Below are 18,531 nucleotides of genomic sequence, written 5' to 3'. Positions count from 1 at the left end.
GGGAAGCGTTTGTTTGGTTTAGTAACCATGGGAAGGATTCCACTCGGTCCTAGAGGGATCCGGGTTCTTAGGGTATTTGAAACAACTCGCGGCTGAAATGCTACATGTAGGAAGGAATTCTATTACGTAGCGTTCTTGAAATTGTTCCGTCAATCTCAATCCAACCTTTCAGTGGCAGTTCGTGATGTGAATTGCTTCGGAACAAAACAGACTCTCCAGTTCCAGCAATAAAAAGATTACGAATCTACCTTATTCTAGGTTGTAGGGTAAGGTCGCTCGGATTTCCACTACGAAGTACTGTGCGTTAGAAACGCATATCTAGGAGATAGGTGTGAGGACGAGGAGTTCCCTCTTTTATATTTGCCTTGCTTAAATTTGTTTAAATAGAAGGGGGCTTTCTGGAAGTACGACGGACGTGCTGTTGTTTACCTCAGGTACTGTGCCCGTGAAGAGAGGCGGGTCTAACGAACGCGGCACAAGAGTTGAGTTTTTCTTTCACACACTCGTGTGTACGCAGAATTTTTACAATGACGGCCAGCGATTGCAAAAAAATTAAATCACATTTACTTTATGGGTCTCTGCCTTTGTTCTGAGATAGCTACACGGTGGTATTAACAAGGATATGCGAGGAACAAGCCGGTCTATCCAGAAGGGGCTTTTACTTTTCATTTTGACTATTATCGATACATTTTATTTAACGAAAGTAGGGCTTATGTGTCTTTTTTTCTTTTTTTCCTTAAAACAGCGGGACAGAAAGTGCCGAAAACTCCCAAAGGGAAATAGTTACTCGGAGATCCGCTGAAAAGGAGATCGGTCTCTGACGTTTCCCCTTTCTGATTTGCGCAAGCTCCCCGGGCAGCGGGCGTAGTTTGTCTTCGCTCGGCCACCGTCCCCGCGCCGGGACGGGGTATTTTGTCCGCCTGCCGCCGCCGTCCGAGCTGTTAGTCGCCGAGTTCCAGGCCGCGGGAGCGTGGGGTGTGCGAGAGCCGGCTGGCGTTGCCGGCACCATGGAGTCGCCTCTTAGCCCGGGCCTTTCTCACCGAGCGAACGAGGATTGGGGTGAGTGGCGGCCGAGGACGTGCCAGCGCTGGCCGCGGGGTTCTTCCTCCCTCCTTCCGCCCACTTGTGGAGACAGGTGTGGGCGAACTCTGCCCCGGGAGCGGGGGCTAACTCGTCGCTTCCGTCCGTGGACCTGCCTGGAAGAGTCTAGCAGAACCGGGCGGTTTCTGCCCTGGCACCCGGCAGCATAAAATGTTGCCTGATTGGAATTGTTATCGTTTTTCGCCATTTGCGCTGGGAAAGTACCAGGGGGTCAGGATGTGGGAGCGGAAAGGGCGTCGGTAGGAAGCAGAGGGCAGGATGGCTGGGATCACCAAAAAGGCTGGAAGCTGTTTTCTCCGTGTGGGATGTGGGCGGTGATTGCCGTGGAGTGTGTCTGTACGTGTTTGTGTGACAGAAGGGGAATGTATGCAAAGATCTTCGTGTCGCAGCTGCCATTGTTGGTCTAGACTTGATGTCCATCTTGGCAGAGAACCAAAGCACCTGACCTTGGGTCCCTGACTGCCTAGACCTAACGCTTAAAAATGGATGTAATCCTGACTGCCCTTCAGAAACAGCGCCAATTTGTTTTGAAGTTGTTTCGTGTATCTTTGGTTTGGTTTTGTGATCGGGAAGAGTGGAATGGAATGCAGTGGGAATGACGGTGGGGAAACTTTGTCATCTAGGTGTTTAGAGGAAACTTGTATTCTTCTCTTCGTTTTGGGACATAGGACTAATGCTGTTCTCCGGCTCCAGCGAGAATTCGGGATTGCGTAGGTCTCTGAGTGGGCCCTGTCGTGAGCCTTTCACCTACTTTGGAACTTGGGGGGAATCCGGGGGGAATCCAGACTGATCTTCATCTTTCCTCCTTGGGCCACCATTCTCGGTAGCAAGAGCGTAATCTCAATTCTGTGTATTGAACTGAAGTCCTCATTTGATTTTCTAAGGACAGAACTCCTCTTAGATTGTGTGCAGTGGGAGCTTTATTTCAGTCCTTGGGTAGATTTCCTAGGAGCTGCTGGAAGGAACTTGAGACTGTCGATTCCAAGTGTGTTTTCCTGAGCCAAATATGGTGGTAATAGGGATAATTACCATTTATCTAGCCCTTCATTTGCGTCAGGTGTCCTGCTAGGCTCTTAACATGCATTGACTTCTTTAATCCTCCCTACAGCATAAGGAGGAGGTATTATTAATTTACAGATGAAAAAACAGGCTGAGAGAGAGAGCGCAAATGTTCAGTGTTGTAGCAAGTGAGGGGAGCAAGCAGGATCAGGAGGTTTGTTTACCTCCAAAGCCTGTGCTCTTATCTTAGTCAGTATTCCAGAATGCTTTTCCTAAATTATTTCTACAGATTTGATTCTTCCCAAGATCCACCCCCTCCATCAGTTATTAATAAATCTAGAATATCAGGTAGTTATGGTTTTTCTCAGCTAGCTAACTATTATATTTTTATGATATCTCTTAAACTATAACTGTGGGGCGCTTCCTCATAGCGTTATTTTCTCTTTCCAGCCTGCATTGTGGTGATTGATCTGATAAATTGACTCCCAGTCCTAGTGTTCTTTTACAGAGCGTTCAATTCTTTGTAGTCGGTTCACTGACTCAGCTCAGGTATCCTGCCCTGTCCCTCCCTGAATGTGCGCATTTCCCATTGTTTTCCAGGCTTCTCTTTTCACACTGTTAACAGTCTTCTCTTAGTTGAACACTTCAATTCTGATTCATTAGGGGTTCAGTAAGTGGAGTGGATTTTGCAGGCACTAAAGTGAAACGCTGTTGTCTGCTGGTGTTTTTCAGTAGACTGTGGATTCTTTTTCTGGGAGTTGCCATTTTGAGTATTCAGATACCTCACTGATTTATTTGATTTTTTTTTTTTTTAATATTAGAAGGTGGCCAGTTAAATTTTAAAATTCAGCTTATGTGATTAGAACTTGTGACCCTAACAACTTTGAATAATAAAGTGGTTCGCTCAGAACTGCCTATGGTGGGATGTGCTTTTTCCCTTTAACCTGGGTAATGAAATTTAGAGCAGGGGTTTGCCAACATTTATTTTCTGTAAAGGTCCAGATAGTAAGTATTTTAGTCTTTGTGGTCTTGTGGTCTCTGTTGCAACTACTCAACTCTGCTGTTAATAGTGCAAAAGCAGCCAGGGGCAATGTAAACTGAACGTGTAAATGAGTTATCACTGTGCTTCCATACAACTTTTTATTTATGGACACGAAATCTGAATTTCACATAATTATTTTTAATGCTTAATAGGCTTTTTGGGGGTACAGTTTTACATTTACAAAATAATTGAGCAGATAGTACACAGAGTTCTATATACACCCCCATCGCCATTTTCCATATTGGCAACATCTTGCGTTAGTGGAGTGAATTTGTTACAATTGATGAGCAAGTATTGATCCAATATTATTAACGAAAGTCCGTGGTTTACATTAAGATTCCCTCTGTGTTGTACATTTTGTGGGTTTTGACAGATGCCTAATGTCATGCATGTACATTGTCCTACAGAATAGCTTCATGTACCTAAAAAATCCCCCGTATTCCACCTATTCATTTCTTCCTCCCTCCCTCCCAAGCCCCAGGCAACCACTGATCTTTTCACCATCTCCCCAGTTTTGCCTTTTCAGAATGTCATATAGTTGGAATCATACAGTCTGTAGCTTCCTCCACTTAGCAACATGCATTTAAGACCTATAATTTTTCATGACTTGGAAGCTCTTTTTCTTTTGTCTTTTAAGCACTGAGTAATATTCCACTGTATGGATGTACTACCGTGTGTTAGTCGCTCAGCCTGCCGTAACAAACTACCATAGACTGGGTGGCTTAAACAACATAAATTTATTTACTGACGGTTCTGGAGGATGGAAGTCTGAGATCAGGTGCCAGTAAGGTCACGTTCCGGTGAGGGCTCTCTTTCTGGCTTGTGGATGGCTGCCTTTTCACTGCATCCTCACAAGGCAGGGGCACGAGAGGCAAAAGAGAGGGAGAGGGGAGAAGAGAGAAGGGCAAGAGAGAAGGGGGGTGGGGAAGGATCTCTCTCCCTCTTCCTAGAAGGCCACAGTCCTATCAGATTAGGGCCCTGCTCTTCTCTCTTCTATTGTCATTTAATCTTGATTACCCCTTAAAGGCCACCTTGTCTCTCTCTGGACATAGTCACACTGGGGGGTATGGCTTCAAGATACAAATTTTGGGGGGACGCAATTCAGTCCATAGCACAGTTTGCTTATCCATTTACCTACTGAAGGACATCTTGCTTGCTTTCACATATCGGCAGTTATATGTTCACACACAGCTTTTTGTGTGGACAAGTTTTCAAATCATTTGGGTAAATACCAAGAGGCACAATTGCTGGGATCATACGGTAAGAGCACATTTAGTTTTGGAGGAACCTTCCAAAGCGGCTGTACCGGTTTTGCTGTCCCACTAGCAGTGAATGAATGTTCCTGGTCCTCCATAGCATTTGATGTGGCCGGTGTTTTGGATTTTAGCCATTCTAGTAGGTGGGTGTGGTATCTCGTTTTAATGCTCAGCTGCCTGATCCCATACGATGTGGCGCATTTCTTCACATGCTTGTCACTTGCATGTCCCCTCCTTGTCTTCTTTCCCTCCGTGTCTGGGCTTTGTGCAGAAACCACCTCTTTGCCACATGTAAGGTGCATGTACCAAGACCAGAAGCTTCTATCCGCGTCTGTGGTTTCTTTTACGTCTTCAGTCTCCTCTGTGAAAGTTGGCTTTCCGGCACTGACCACAGCCTGACCCTCCCCTTGGTTACAGCTGCTTTCTCTGAAGGCTTGGGGAATGGCTGCCATTTTCATTCTCAAAACCTTTTTGCCATTCGGGCCTCTAAAGGTGGGATAAGCACCTTGGTTTTCACCGCTGCTTTCGGCTAGCTCTCCTTTCATCCTCCCTGAGATAAATCCCGTTTAAATCTCGTGTCACAATATGCTGTCCTCTGTCTCTGTCACAGTCCGGCATCTGCTGCTTCCGAGTTTATTCTCCCTCCCTCCCTTGTTGAGAAATTTTAGCTCCTCGCTTACTGTCACTCTTCTCGAATATTCCTTCCTTGGATGATTTCAGATTCTCAGAGGAGATACTTCAGATACCCTGAGCTCTCATTTCTGGGCCTCCTCTCCACCAGGGATCTTGCCTTCCACCCTGTCTCAGCCATTTGCTCCCCCATCATAGGCCGAAACCTTGTCAGCACTGAGAACCGTCTCCGTTTCAACACCCCTCGCTCTGACCACCACCTCCTGTCTTACCAGCTCACTCCCCGTGGCACTCCACCGGTTCCTGCGACCCTACGGACACGCCATCTTTTCACTGTCCCCCGTTTCCTCTCTGTCGTCACTTCCCCCTTACCCAGTTCAGTTCCATGGGCAGTCGTAACCGCTCCCTTGCTCATACCCTCCATACCCTGGTCTGTGTCTTGTTTTGTAGTTCGTTCTCTCTCCCTCTCTCTCTGGTGAACCACAACCTCGATTAAATCTAACTGGCTTAGTAAGCTGAACCAGGCCTCGAGGCCGTCGGCTGGCTGATCGGATCTGCCTGGTCCTCTCATTCTCCACTTAGATGTTTGTTTTTATGAAGTGTCTTGTCTCTTCGAACCTCTGTCACCCCCTGCCCCTCCCTTGAATCAGAAGAGCACTTCCAGAATCTCCCACTAACTCATCTACCCACCTGCCAGCATACTTGCCTTCTCTTCTCTCGTTGAGAACGAATGGCTTCTCCCGTGTGCTGTAGATCCTCCTCTTTAGCCAAGAGCCTTGCTCAAGGCTTCTTCCCTCTGTTGCCTTCTTCATTTCCCTCTGTGCTGGATCATCTGTGCTAGTCAGTAAACAGAGTTGTTGCTCCCATTTAGAGTAAAGAAAAAAAGCCCCTCCAAACTCTCTTTAGAGGTTACTTCCCCTCTAGCCGCTTCTGCATTTTTCTTTATGTTACGGCAGAATTCTTAAGAAAACAAAACAAAACACGTTCACCGACTCCGGTTTCTCCTCGTCTCTTGCTCTCACCGCAGCCAGGCTCCGCCACACCGCCAAAGCTGTTCTTACTGATGTCATCCCTGATTTCCATTATGTGACGCCTGGTGGCCGTTTGTCATCTTGCTAAACTTACAAGAAGTAAATGAATACCTAAGAGGTCAAAGTCGAGGTCATAGCTACCATAGTTTACTACTGTGAAGGGACATCTAACTGCTGGTCGTGTGGGATTGGTGAAAAGGATGTAGGAATGGGCAGTGGATTTTAGAGATTCCTTAGAGGTGACCAGCACTTTCTTAGGGATACTACAGGGATATTCTGTAGGTATACGAATGTATTTATCACCCTACTTGCAACGTTTTTTTTTTTAAACCACAGAAAAGTTTTTGTTCAAAAACTACAGAAAATTAAAAGATTGCTCTAGTGATGCCTTGTATTTCCCTTGTCTAGATTTACCAACTGTGAACATTCTTTATTACCCACACTTCCCTCTTCTTTCACCATCTGAAAGTAGGCTACAGATAATATGAAACTCATAAACATTTCATCATGTACCTCCTGAGAACAAGGAAACAGGTATTTTCTTTTTTTAAACAGCATGGATTCGTACCAATACCCACAGTTCAAAGCCAGTACCACAGGGTTCTCGCTCACCTTCTTACGTTATACACTTGTCTTTCTTTTCTTCTGTAAAAATCTGGATTCCCAATAATACCCTGTTTTTAATCTCGCTTTAGCTGTGCTGTTGAGAATGGCCTGAAGGGTGGGGCCAGGGCGGAAGCAGGGAGACCATTTGGAGGCTGTTACAGCAATGCAGGTGAATTGTGGTAGCGTGCAGGTATGGGAGTGGTTGGATTATGGAGATGTACAAATATACTTGTATATATTTATGAACACATAAGTATACAAATAATATATTACATAAATATACATAGGATAAATATACATAAGATACACAAATATACTTACGTATACTTCTGAATACACACGTATTTTTTGTTTAGATTTTAGTTTTCAAATAGTTTCAAACTTAAAGAAAAATTGTAAAAACAGTACAAAGAACTTTTGCATGCCCTTCACACAGACTCTGTTAAATTTTACTGTGTTTGCCCTATTTCTTTCCCCAGAGAGAAAGAGAGATGTGTTGACCCTTTATCTTTAAAGGCTACAGTGTGTATCCCCTCCTCGCAAAACAAGGATATACTCCTGTATTACTACCACGTACTCCTTCCAGTTAGGAAATAAACATTGCCACATTATCATCCATCTCACAGACGCCATTCAGATTTTGCCATCGGTCTTTAAAAAAAATTTTTTTTAATGTTTATTTATTTTATTTTTTTAAATTTTTTTAATGTTTATTTCTGAGACAGAGAGAGAGCATGAGTCAGGGAGGGGCGAAGAGAGAGGGAGACACAGAATCAGAAGCAGGATCCAGGCTCTGAGCCGTCAGCACAGAGCCTGACGCGGGGCTTGAACTCACAGACTGCGAGATCATGACCTGAGCCGAAGTCGGACGCTCAACCGACTGAGCCACCCAGGCGCCCCATAATGTTTATTTATTTTTGAGAGAGAGAGAGAGCATGCACAAGTGGGAGAGGGGCAGAGAGAGACGGGGGGAGGGGGGAGACCCAGAATCCGAAGCAGGTGGCAGGCTCTGAACTATCAGGACAGAGCCCAATGCAGGGCTCCAACCCACGAACCGTGAGATCCTGACCTGAGCCAAAGTCAGACGCTTAAGCAACTGAGCCACACAGGCACCCTGCCGTCTGTCTTAATAATGGCTCTTTTTCCTTTCTTGACTGGGATCCTACCTGTAAACACACATCGCTTTTACTTGTCACGTCTCCTTAATGGCCTCCAGTCCATAATGGTTTTTTAGTCTTTTTCTGTCTCTTGTGTCCTTGACAGTCTTAAAGACTACAGGTTTCCTATTCTCTAAGAGGACCTAAACCTGGGTCTGTCCGCCGTTCCTCGTCACCAGGCAGGAATGCCGGGAGAGCGATGCTGTGCTCTTCTCAGTGACTCACATTTGGAGGCCCACCATGTTGACTTGTCCCAAGGTGAAGTTCTCCTTGATCACATGGTCAAGTTGGTGTCTGCCAGGTTTCACCGCAGTAAAGTCACTACTTTCCCTTTTGTATTTGATTGCTGTTTTGTGGGAGCTAATCGGCCGTGACACCAATCTCCTTTTCCTTGTTAAACCTCCACCTGCCAGCCCTAGTCCCTGCCTGTGTCAGCCAAATGGTGGTTTTGTCTGCATTTACTAACTGACATTGTAGTGTAAGTAAGGACTTTCTCTAGGTATGCATGCGTGTATATACATGTATTTATTTCATTATGACTCCTCTCTTTGATTCAGTGGGTTAAAATCTGATACTCCCTTTTTATTTTGGTGCTCACATTTTCCCCAGTTTGACCAGCGGGAGTCCATTCGTATTAGCTCTTTTACTCTTTTGACATACTCCAATCATTCTCTGAGAGTTTCCTTATTTTCTGGCATCACAGCATCTTCCATTCTTATCTTGCACTTTCCCTGCTTCAGCTTTGGCATCAGCCATTTCTCCAAGGAGCTCTTTAGTGGACTTCCATTTAGTGGAGGATGGCATTTAGCGTCCAAGATCTGAGCACACAGTATGTTCATTGCTACCGCGATATCACTGTTCTGACTTTCAGCCCACAGAACTAGGAAATGTGTGTGTGTGTGCGCGCGTGCACACACACGTATAAAAACATCTGCAAGTCTTCTGTGTACATATATGTTTTAGACATGGGTTCATACTAATACTTCCCCTGCCAGTCCAACATCTTAGGGTTCTTTTAGGCTCTTTCCTTTCCATGTTTGTGAATTCTTTCTTACATAGTGAGAAACCTGGCTCTGGTTATTTTAGATGTATTTGATCACTTGTTCAGGTGATGAAGGTATTTGTTCAGTGTCGTCATTCTCTTAAACACTCAGGCTGCCTCTTCCATCTGCCTCTTTGTTCTCCCACCTCCTGCCCCATTTCCTTGGCAGCCCCAGCATGCTGCCACCGACACTGGGCCGCCCCCTCTGTCACACCATCCCATTTCCTTGGACGCCGGGCACGTTGCCACAGATGATGACACATAGAGCCCCATCACGCTCGTTGCCCTGCTTCCTCAGAAGCTGATATCTCAGTGTTGGGAAGGGTACAGAAGAAAAGGAAAGATGGGAGGGGAAGGAAGAATGGGAAGGAAAGGTAGGAAGCCAGATTATGGATATACAGTTTTAAGACAGAACTGATGGGAGTTGCTGGCGGTTTGAATATGGAGAGTGAAGAAGAGAAGCTAAACAGTGACTCCGAGCAGGGTTTTTGACTTGAGCTCCCAGGAGAATTGAATTGTCATTGACTGAGATGAGGACAAAGCAGTAGGGGATTTGGCGGGGGGTGGGGGTGGTGGTGGTGGTGATCAGGAGCTAAGTCTTGGATGTGCTAAGTTTGAGACCTCCAAGAGGAGATGACCCAAGAGGTGTATTGTGTGTGTACATGCATCTTGACGTATGAGCTGGACATGTATATTTGGGAATCCTTGGCATGTAGACGCTGTTTAAAGCTGTGAACTCAGCTGAGATCACAGAGGGAGCGGAATAGATGGAAGAGTTTATGCTAAGCCCCCAGGGACAAGTTCACACTGGGAGATGAGGAGGAACCGGCAAGGTAGGGTCAAGCAGTGAAGTGGAAGGAAAACCAGGTGATTGTGGTGATTTGGAAGCCAAGTGAAGCAGATGTTTCAGTTAATATGAAAGCATCAACTCTGTCAAATGTTGCTGATAGGTCAAGACGATGACCTTTAAACCTGCCGTTGAATTTAGCAATATGGAGATCATCGGTGACGTTAATAACCATTTGTGTGTGGGAGAGGAGCTTGGTTAATGTAGCCTCCAGAAAGAGTGGGAGAAGAGAAATGAGAGACGGCAGGTAGAGAGGACTCTTTCCAGGGTTTCAAGCGCCGTGTAAGGCACACGGCCACAGTTACCTACTTCTGTGTTTGCGGCTCTGCCGCTGAGTGCGAGGCAGTCCTTTTGTGAGAGTCGTGTGAATAACCTTTCACTATCACTACACACAAAATTTGTTGCTAGGCATTATTTGGGTGTAGGTTGGTGAAACGGTTGTGTCATTGGCCGAGTTAATGACAGACGGGTAGTGTTGCTCCTGTACATGTTATAAGTGAGGAAATTCCCAGAGCAGTTTCAGTGGCATGATACTGGGGAGGATAAGTTTGTTTTTGTTTTGAATTTTTTCAGTTCATTTATAATGAGAGAGAGAGTGAGAGAGGGAGCATGCAAGCAGAGGAGGGAAAGAGGGAGAAAAGAGAATCCCAAGCTGTCATCACAGAGCCCGATGCGGCGCTCTATCCCATGAACGGTGAGATCATGCATGACCTGAGCTGAAATCAAGAGTTGAACACTTAACTAACTGAGCCACCCAGGCGCCCCCTAGGGGGTATAAAAGCAAACTGCGATTTGGAAAACTGAAGTTCTTGAGATTCCAAAAATGTTAGAGAAAGTGGACACTTTACAGGTTGTGTGGTAATCAGCTGCCTTTGGCCTTGTCAGCGCCTTGACCTTTGTCTATAAGAAGTTGCAACTTCGTTTATTGAAGAATATTTTCTATGTCCATAAGTTGCTTGGTTTATAATGAAATCTTTTTTTTTTTTTAATTTATTGCAGTTTTTTTAAAAAAGATTTTGTTTTTAAGTAATCTCTACACCCCATATGGGGCTTGAACTCATGACCCCGAGAGCAAGAGTCACATGCTCCACTGACTGAATCAGACAGGCGCCCCTATGATGAAATCTTACTAGGAAATTAGAATTAGTTAGATATGCTGAAATAAATTTAACGGTTTAGACAAGTGAGTCCTTGATTGTTTAGATAGAAAGTTGGTTGCACCCGCCACTTAAGGCTTGGATGACAAATACATAGTACATACGCTGCCGTAGTCCTCTCCTACCGTCGCTGCTGATCAGCCACAGTGCATTTTCATGCTGAGTCCAGCTGTGGCCTCAGAATTCGTGTTAGTAATGTTCCAGAAAGTTACTACCATTTAGTCCATTGTGACCCGACATAAAACTTGTTAATCCCTGGTGTAAGGACTTAGATCGCAAGATAATAATTATGCGGGAACAACACATAAATTAGAAACAGCTTTGAATTGGTTGTCATTCACACGGCTAGAGTTTATCAGTAATAGCAATGGCTGATGAGGACCCCAATAGAGCTGGGTTACAGCGCTTAGTTCTTTTGTTGAAACGTTGAATTGACAGTTAATCTCTATTCTTTTGTGCGAAGATTCTACTCTGTTTGCTGAATTTGGCTATTTCACAGACACTGATGGCCTGCAGTTGGACACGACAAAGGAAACTTACGTAAGTATTCACTAGAGGGGAATGACTGAGTAACGTGATATTTAATCTTTAATCACTGCAAGATGGTTTCGGGATGACAGGTTTAGGCCAGTGATTTAAAGTTTAAATAACTTAGTGTTAAGTACGAAAATCAGCAGCCATTTTTTACTCAGTAAATTCAGGATTGTAGAAATTGCATTGATCTTGGCGTGAGAAGACCTGTGTTCTAAGTTTACTTTGGCCCCAGGGTTGGGTGACTTGGAAAAGTCAGTTCACTGCCTACTTTTTGGCTTCTATAGATACTTTGCTGCATAAGGGAAATGATGACGTTAAAGGGTATACGTGAGTCGTGGATCCACTCAAGTAGAACTTACTAACTTCCTTTTTAAAAGTTATGTATCCTTAGTGTAGAAAGCTCTCAAACTCAGACATATCCTTATTTTTTGCCTTTGAGTGGTTAGAAGTCTGTATAAAAGCTATCAGAGCACGTTGAATCCTCAAAAGTATTTTTTTTTTTTTTTGTCTTTTTTGTGTTCATACATAGTACGTTGGCCCATGGAGCTCTTATTTTGTCTTATTCTTTAATGGATGAGGTGCTGTTCACTTGGAAAGTGAACAGAGTGATTTTATATGTACATCAGTGAGGTTGGAGATTTGTTACTTACGTTTTAAGCCCTTATTAACCTGAGTATAAAAATACGTAGTGCTTACTTAGTGAGTTTCTCAGACATTTCTCAAAGAATAATTTAGCAGTTGTTTTAGTATGAATCAGTAGAAGAGAGTAGGATATAGAATTGATTAAAACAAATTTTTTTTGTTTTTTTTTGAGAGAGAGAGAGAGAGAGAGAGAGACAGAGTGTGAGTAGGGGAGGGGCAAAGAGAGAGAGAGGAGACACAGAATCTGAAGCAGGCTCCAGGCTCTGAGCTGTTAGCACAGAGCCGGTGTGGGGCTCGAACTCATGAACCGTGAGCTCGTGATCTGAGCTCACGCTTAAGTCAGACGCTTAACTGACCGAGCCACCCAGGTGCCCCCAGGATAGATTTTTAAAAATCAGTATGTGAACTTTTTTTTAAGCTATTTATTTTGAGAGAGAGAGCATGAGTCGGGGAGGGGCAGAAAGAAGGGGAGAGAGAATTCCAATGTACCCTCAGTACATGAAATTTTAATGGCTTTGCTTACTTTGTGAGGTGTTTTAGAATGTGGTCTCTTGGTGGTGCCTTGGTGGCTCAGTTGGTTAAGCATCTGACTTCAGCTCAGGTCATGATCTCACAGCTTGTGAGTTCAAGCCTCATATTGGGCTTTCTGCTGTCAGCACAGAGCCTGCTTCAGATCCTTTCTCTCTCTCTTGAAGATAAATAAACATTAAAAAAAATTAGAATTTGGTCTCTTGATTACATTGGCTTTATTTGTTTTTAAAAATTATTTTTGAGACAGAGCAAGAGGGGGATAGGAAGAGAGAGAGAGAGGGAGAAAGAATCCCAAGCAGGCTTCATGCTGTCAGTGCAGACCCTGATGTGGGGCTTGAACTCATGAACTGTGAGATCATCACCTGAGCCTAAATCAAGAGTTGTTCACCCAACTGACTGAGCCACCAGGAGCCCCTAAATTGGCTTTAAATATTGGGCGGTTGCCAAAGCAACTGGTATTCTTTTACAGCCTCTCCAGCTAAAACCATCAAGAAACACTGTAGTAAATTTGAAAGGTTCAGGGATAGATGGTTCTCATTTTATACCATTCTTACCTTCCACAAGGCATTCAGTCTTTCAGTTCCTTGGTATTTCTAGTATAAAATGAAGGGGTTGGATTAGATGGTTTCTGAGGGCCCTTTCTACCTTTAAAATTGTGTCATTTTTCTTTCACACATTAGTAGATTTTTCCATGAGAAGTCATTGAAAAGCCAGAATAGAGAAGTATAAATATGTTTCACTTTACATAAAATAGGCCTGTTAAGTTTGCAACCAGATAGAATTCTTAGGCTGTAAAAAGTATTTGACTTTTTTGGCTGAAGACTGAGAGAAGCATCTCCGAAGTAGGTCACGTCCACTATTATATGTTTAAAAACTATTATATGTTTAAAAACTACTATAGCACTCAGGTAGGCTTTGTTGTTTAATTTACTTACGCCAACAAAGTTTAAGGATGTTTTTGGTTGCTGAAAGTATGAGGTTGCTTAGTTTCATGATGTGTAGATTCAAATAAGAGAAAAAAGCAAAGGGGATTGATTTAAAAAATGATTGTTTCATGACTTAAGTAGTTTTTTCTTTCTTTTCACATGAACTTCCATACATTCTTTTTATATAACTTGCACCAATATTCACTTAGTTAAGGGCGGTGTGATAAAACTGTTTTCCTTCTCTCTTTTTTAAAAAAAATTTTTTTTTTTTAACGTTTACTCATTTTTGAGAGAGAGAGAGAGAGAGAGAGAGAGAGAGAGAGAGAGACAACGTGAGCGGGGTGGGGCAGAGAGAGGGAGACACAGAATCCAAAGCAGGCTCCAGGCCCTGAGCTGTCAGCACAGAGCCCAACATGGGGCTCGAACCCATGAACCGGGAGATCATGACCTGAGCCAAAGTCAGATGCTCAACCAACTGAGCCAGCCAGGCACCCCACCTTCTCTCCTTTTGTTCTCAATAAAAATAAACCACAAAGTAGACGTTGTGAAATACTATGATTTTAGAAATTATTACCAAATGGTTGTTAATAATTAAGAGATTAATCTTTATTTTTTGCCTGAGGCTTACTTTCTTTACTGTTGCTGTTTTATTATCTGTCACATTAAGTTAATATTAACTGCCTTGAACTTTGTAATACTATTTGTATATTGCTTACTTCTGTTTTTGTCTCCATAACCCTAGACACTTAAGATAATAGTACTGTCTTGATCTCAAATACCTGTGAGGGCTCTGAAATCATGTGACAGTTCTTTATTTATGTATAATAGTATAAGATGGCTATTCAGATGACCCAGAATATGCTTATATTTAAGTAAGAAACATTGTCATCTAAATGAAAAAAAAAAAAAAAAAACTTTAAGAGTGCCTCTAAGAAGTGTATTGACTTCTATTTTGAGAAACCTAGTTTTATCTTCTAGGATTAAAAAAAAAAATTAGAAATTTTATTTTAGAAGTTTGAAAAGGTACTGTATAGTAGAAAAAAGAAAATTGTCCATTTTTCTGTGGATCTCTTGCTTACATAACCATTTTAATATTTGATATAATTGAAGATTCAGCTGAAGTCTCGTTATGAAGTTGGGTAGTAGCAGTTATATTATTTATGGCCAATTGTGTCTGAGGTTTGATTTCTAGATCTTTTTATTCTTCTAATATCCTTTTGCTGATATCCTTTTCCTGAAACCTACAGGAAAATAATTTTGATACTCTTGATTTTGACTTGGATTTGATGCCTTGGGAGACAGGCATTTTGGACATCAACAACCAGTTCTGTACAGGTAATGGTGTATTTCACTGGTAAATATTTTAAACAGATCCATTTTATTTTGTAGTTTGGTAACAGTCAATGCTAGGTGGGGTTACTGGGCTCTTTGATGGGTCAAAAATCCCAGGGACTATATATTCTACTTTTGATGTGGCAGGGCATATATAAGTTTCTTGCCAGAATGGAATGTTTTAGTCGCATAATGAATTGAGAATTCATACCCAAAATCTTGATTTTGAATTATATACAGTATCTCTGTAAGAGGTTAGCCTGTCTGAGAACCAGGCAGAATTTAGGGAATCAAAGAGAAGAAGCTTGGGGTTACCCGAACTTGGGAAGTTGGTGTAGGGGTCCCATGCATCTGATACACATGCTTCTGTGGAAGGGGCACCCCCCTGGCTGATGCTAGTATCTTTAAGGAACCCTGATAAAGTACGTTTGGGATGTGCTCAGAGAGGCTGGGACCTGGAGGAAACTGTCACTTCTGGGATGAAGCTGATGGGAGGAGGAAGAAACCCCCTTCTCCCCTCTCTTCACTTTAGCGTCCTTCTAGTATCTCCCACTGTTGGGGCCTAAAAGGGAGCCAGCTGGGACATGTCTTAATAATGTGCGTCGCAGACTATAAATAGGAGGTAGACTTAGCGCGGAGAGATAGTGAGTCAGTCAGTCACCCGCACATCCTCCCATCCAAATTGCAGCCCTCCCCACCCCTGCAGGTCCCAGTCCCTCATTTTATATATTCCTGTGTCTTGCTCAATACCTGTCTTCCCTCAAAGAATATGGGCTACCCAAGGCTGGTGTTCTGGTTACTATTGTCAGGTAGCAAACTACTCTAGAACTTTGTGGCTTAAAACAACAACCGTTTTATTATGCTCCCAGGATCAGTGAGTCAGGACAGGGTACGCCAAGGGTGGCTTTCTTCCGCCATGTGATGTCCAGGCCGCAACTGGGAAGATTGAAAGGCTGGAGTAGCTTGAAAGTTGGGGGCTAGAATTACCTTAATATCTCTTCACTCACATTATCTCTTGCCTGGCCTGAATGACTTGATGACCAGGAGTGTCAGAGCACCTCACCTGGTCTTTCTGTACGGCTGAGCTTGCTCTCAGCTTAGTGGTCTCACGCAGTCAGCCTTCAGAGGCTCCGATCTAAGTGTTCCAGCACGCAGAGTAGAAGCTGTGTTTGCCTAATGTCTCCCAGCCTTGGAATCCATGGAGCGTGACTTCTATACTCTGTTGATGGAAGGAGTCCTAAGACCCCCTTGCTTCAAACGGAGGGAAACAGATGCTGCTTCTCACTGGGGAAGGGCAAGATGACATTACAGATTAGGAGGGATAGTAGAGATTTTGCAGCTAACTCTGGACAGTGCAGTCTGTTGCAGGGATGTGCCCTCTCTCATTCCCACCCTGTCCCAGACATGACACCCAGGAACGTGGCCTCGGCTGTAGTTGCTCGAAAGATGTGAACAGTATGTGCGATTTAATCGTACTGCCACGAGTGTTTTCCAAAATACCTGTTGCCGATTTCCTATACTTTGAAAAGTGATTTTTGGACGAACCTGTAATGTTTTGCATATGGTATAATATTCCGAAGGTCCGACAAGTCTGTATGGTAGAAAGATGTCTCCTTCAGCTGCCGTTCCTCAGCCAGCACGTTCTCCCCAGAGACAACCATAGTTACCGATGTGTTCATGTTTATCCTTCCAGAGAACTAGTGCACCTGAGGGAAGATACATACATATGCACGTATATCATTTATTATACAAATGGTAGCCTACTCGATTCACTGTTTTCTGCATCTTGAATTTACATTCGATGATGTGTTTTGGTGACCTTAGCTTCAATGTGATTGGATTTTAAGAGTAGATTTTACCTTCTTTCCTCCTAACTGTATTCTGAGTTTGTTTGGTGCAGCGGGAAAATTTTTACTCCATGTTTCTCCGTTAAAGGCATTAAGGCAGAGCCTCAGCCACCTTCTCCAGCCTCTTCGAGTTGTTCAGTCTCCTCTCCTCAGTCCGTGGACTCTTGTTCTTCAACCCAGCACGTTCCTGTAAGTAGCCAGCCAGTCTTTTACTGTGATTTTTTAAAAAAATTTTTTTGAAGTTTTTTTAAAATTTATTTTTGAGAGACAGAGACAGAGCGCGAGTGGGGGAGGGGCAGAGAGAGGGAGACACAGAATCTGAAGCAGGCTTCAGGCTCTGAGCCGTCAGCACAGAGCCTGACGTGGGGCTCGAACTCACACACCGCGAGATCATGACCTAAGCTGAAGTCAGACGCTTAACCGACTGAGCCACCCCAGGCGCCCCCTTTTATGGTGATTTTACAGTGATTTTGATTATAATGCTGTCTGGGAATTCTGCATGTGGAAGAGGCAGTTAACATTTATTAAATGCTACTGTGAATCTTATTATCTCCTTTAATCCTGAGGGAATGGAGTCTCGAGGAAGGGTCTTGGGAGGGCAATAAATTCTTTGTCTCTTTGGTTTTGCCCTCCTTCCCCTATGTTCTTGCCTTCATGATTTCATTTTCTTTGCACTTTACCAGTATCCAGTATTTTTTTTTTTTTTTTTGTCTATTGGCTTACTGTCTTTTCTCCCTGGTGCCCTCTCTCCTGTCTGTTAGAATATACATTCTTTGAGGACAGGGAAGGCTCTAAGATGGTCTGTTTTTGTAATGCTTTGGTCATAGAACCTAGAATGGGTTTTTTTTAAAAATTTTTTTTTAATGTTTTATTTTTGAGAGAGAAAGATAGAGAGCGAGCAATCAAGCAGGTGAGGGGCAGACAGAGGGAGACACAGAATCCGAAGCAGGCCCCAGGCTCTGAGCTGTTAGCACAGAGCCCGGCGTGGGGCTCGAACTCAAAAACCGTGAGATCATAACCTGAGCTGAAGTCCGACACTCAGCCGACTGAGCCCCCCAGGTGCCCCATAGTTTTTGTTTTTTTGTTTTTTGGTTTTTTTTGATGTTAAGAAAGTATCTCTCTAATTCTTGTGTTTTAGGACTTTTATGAGGAATACTTGCTGAATGTTATGCAATAACCTTTTAAGCATCTAAGGCCATGAAGATAATCGTATCCTCTTGTGTTGTTATCTTGTACTCTTTGGTTTCTCCCAGATACACTCTGAAATACTGTAAGGTTCATAGAGCCCAGTGTGTGGCTGGGGCTGAGTAGTTGTTGAGGATCAGTGAGCGACACAGCTCTCATTCTCACCGGCATGACTGGGAATGACCATTTCTCCCCTATTTTCTCCAGGTCATTTTAACTTCTTTTCTTCTGATCAAAAAAAACCCAAAAAAAACCAAAAAACAAAAAGATTAAAAAAAAAAAACGTGCCTTTAGCTACCATTTGCATTTTTTTCATTGAAGTGGCTGTTCCTGTCCTTGTCTATCTTGGGCAGATATGTGCCCCAGTATTTATCTTTTAACTTTACTTATGGTCTATTTTTTTTTTATTATCTATTTATTAAAAAAAATTTTTTTAATGTTTATTTATTTTTGAGACAGAGGGAGTGCGAGTGGGGGAGGGGCAGAGAGAGAGGGAGACACAGAATCTGAAACAGGCTCCAGGCTCCGAGCTGTCAGCACAGAGCCCGACGTGGGGCTCGAACCCACAAACTGTGAGATCATGACCCGAGCCGAAGTCAGGCACTCAACGGACTGAGCCACCCAGGCGCCCCTCGTCTATTTTTTATTATAAAATATTTTAATTAC

The 18,531-nt window shown here is 43.4% G+C and overlaps 1 protein-coding gene and 1 non-coding gene across 3 annotated transcripts in view; one reads left to right on the top strand and one right to left on the bottom strand.

Moving 5' to 3' along the window:
- The first annotated feature begins 187 nt into the window (after positions 1-187).
- The window catches only part of ATF6 (activating transcription factor 6), a 203,694-nt gene continuing 185,350 nt past the window's right edge, over positions 188-18,531 (top strand). The window contains exons 1-5 of one of the 2 annotated variants that reach the window (XM_030302535.1): positions 188-434; positions 746-1,059; positions 11,332-11,408; positions 14,749-14,836; positions 16,769-16,869. In XM_030302535.1, the coding sequence (XP_030158395.1) occupies positions 1,008-1,059; positions 11,332-11,408; positions 14,749-14,836; positions 16,769-16,869 (318 nt within the window). In that variant the 5' untranslated portion in view covers positions 188-434; positions 746-1,007. The remainder of the gene's footprint in view (positions 435-745; positions 1,060-11,331; positions 11,409-14,748; positions 14,837-16,768; positions 16,870-18,531) is intronic. The other variant, XM_030302534.1, reaches the window with a different exon arrangement.
- Positions 13,907-13,991, bottom strand: TRNAQ-UUG. Its single transcript has one exon. It is a non-coding gene; the product is annotated as a tRNA-Gln (tRNA).

This window comes from Lynx canadensis, chromosome F1 (assembly GCF_007474595.2).
Source record: "Lynx canadensis isolate LIC74 chromosome F1, mLynCan4.pri.v2, whole genome shotgun sequence".
Lineage (NCBI taxonomy): Eukaryota > Metazoa > Chordata > Mammalia > Carnivora > Felidae > Lynx > Lynx canadensis.
Note: the sequence above shows the minus strand (reverse complement) of the source record. Positions and strands in the feature narration are given on the sequence as shown.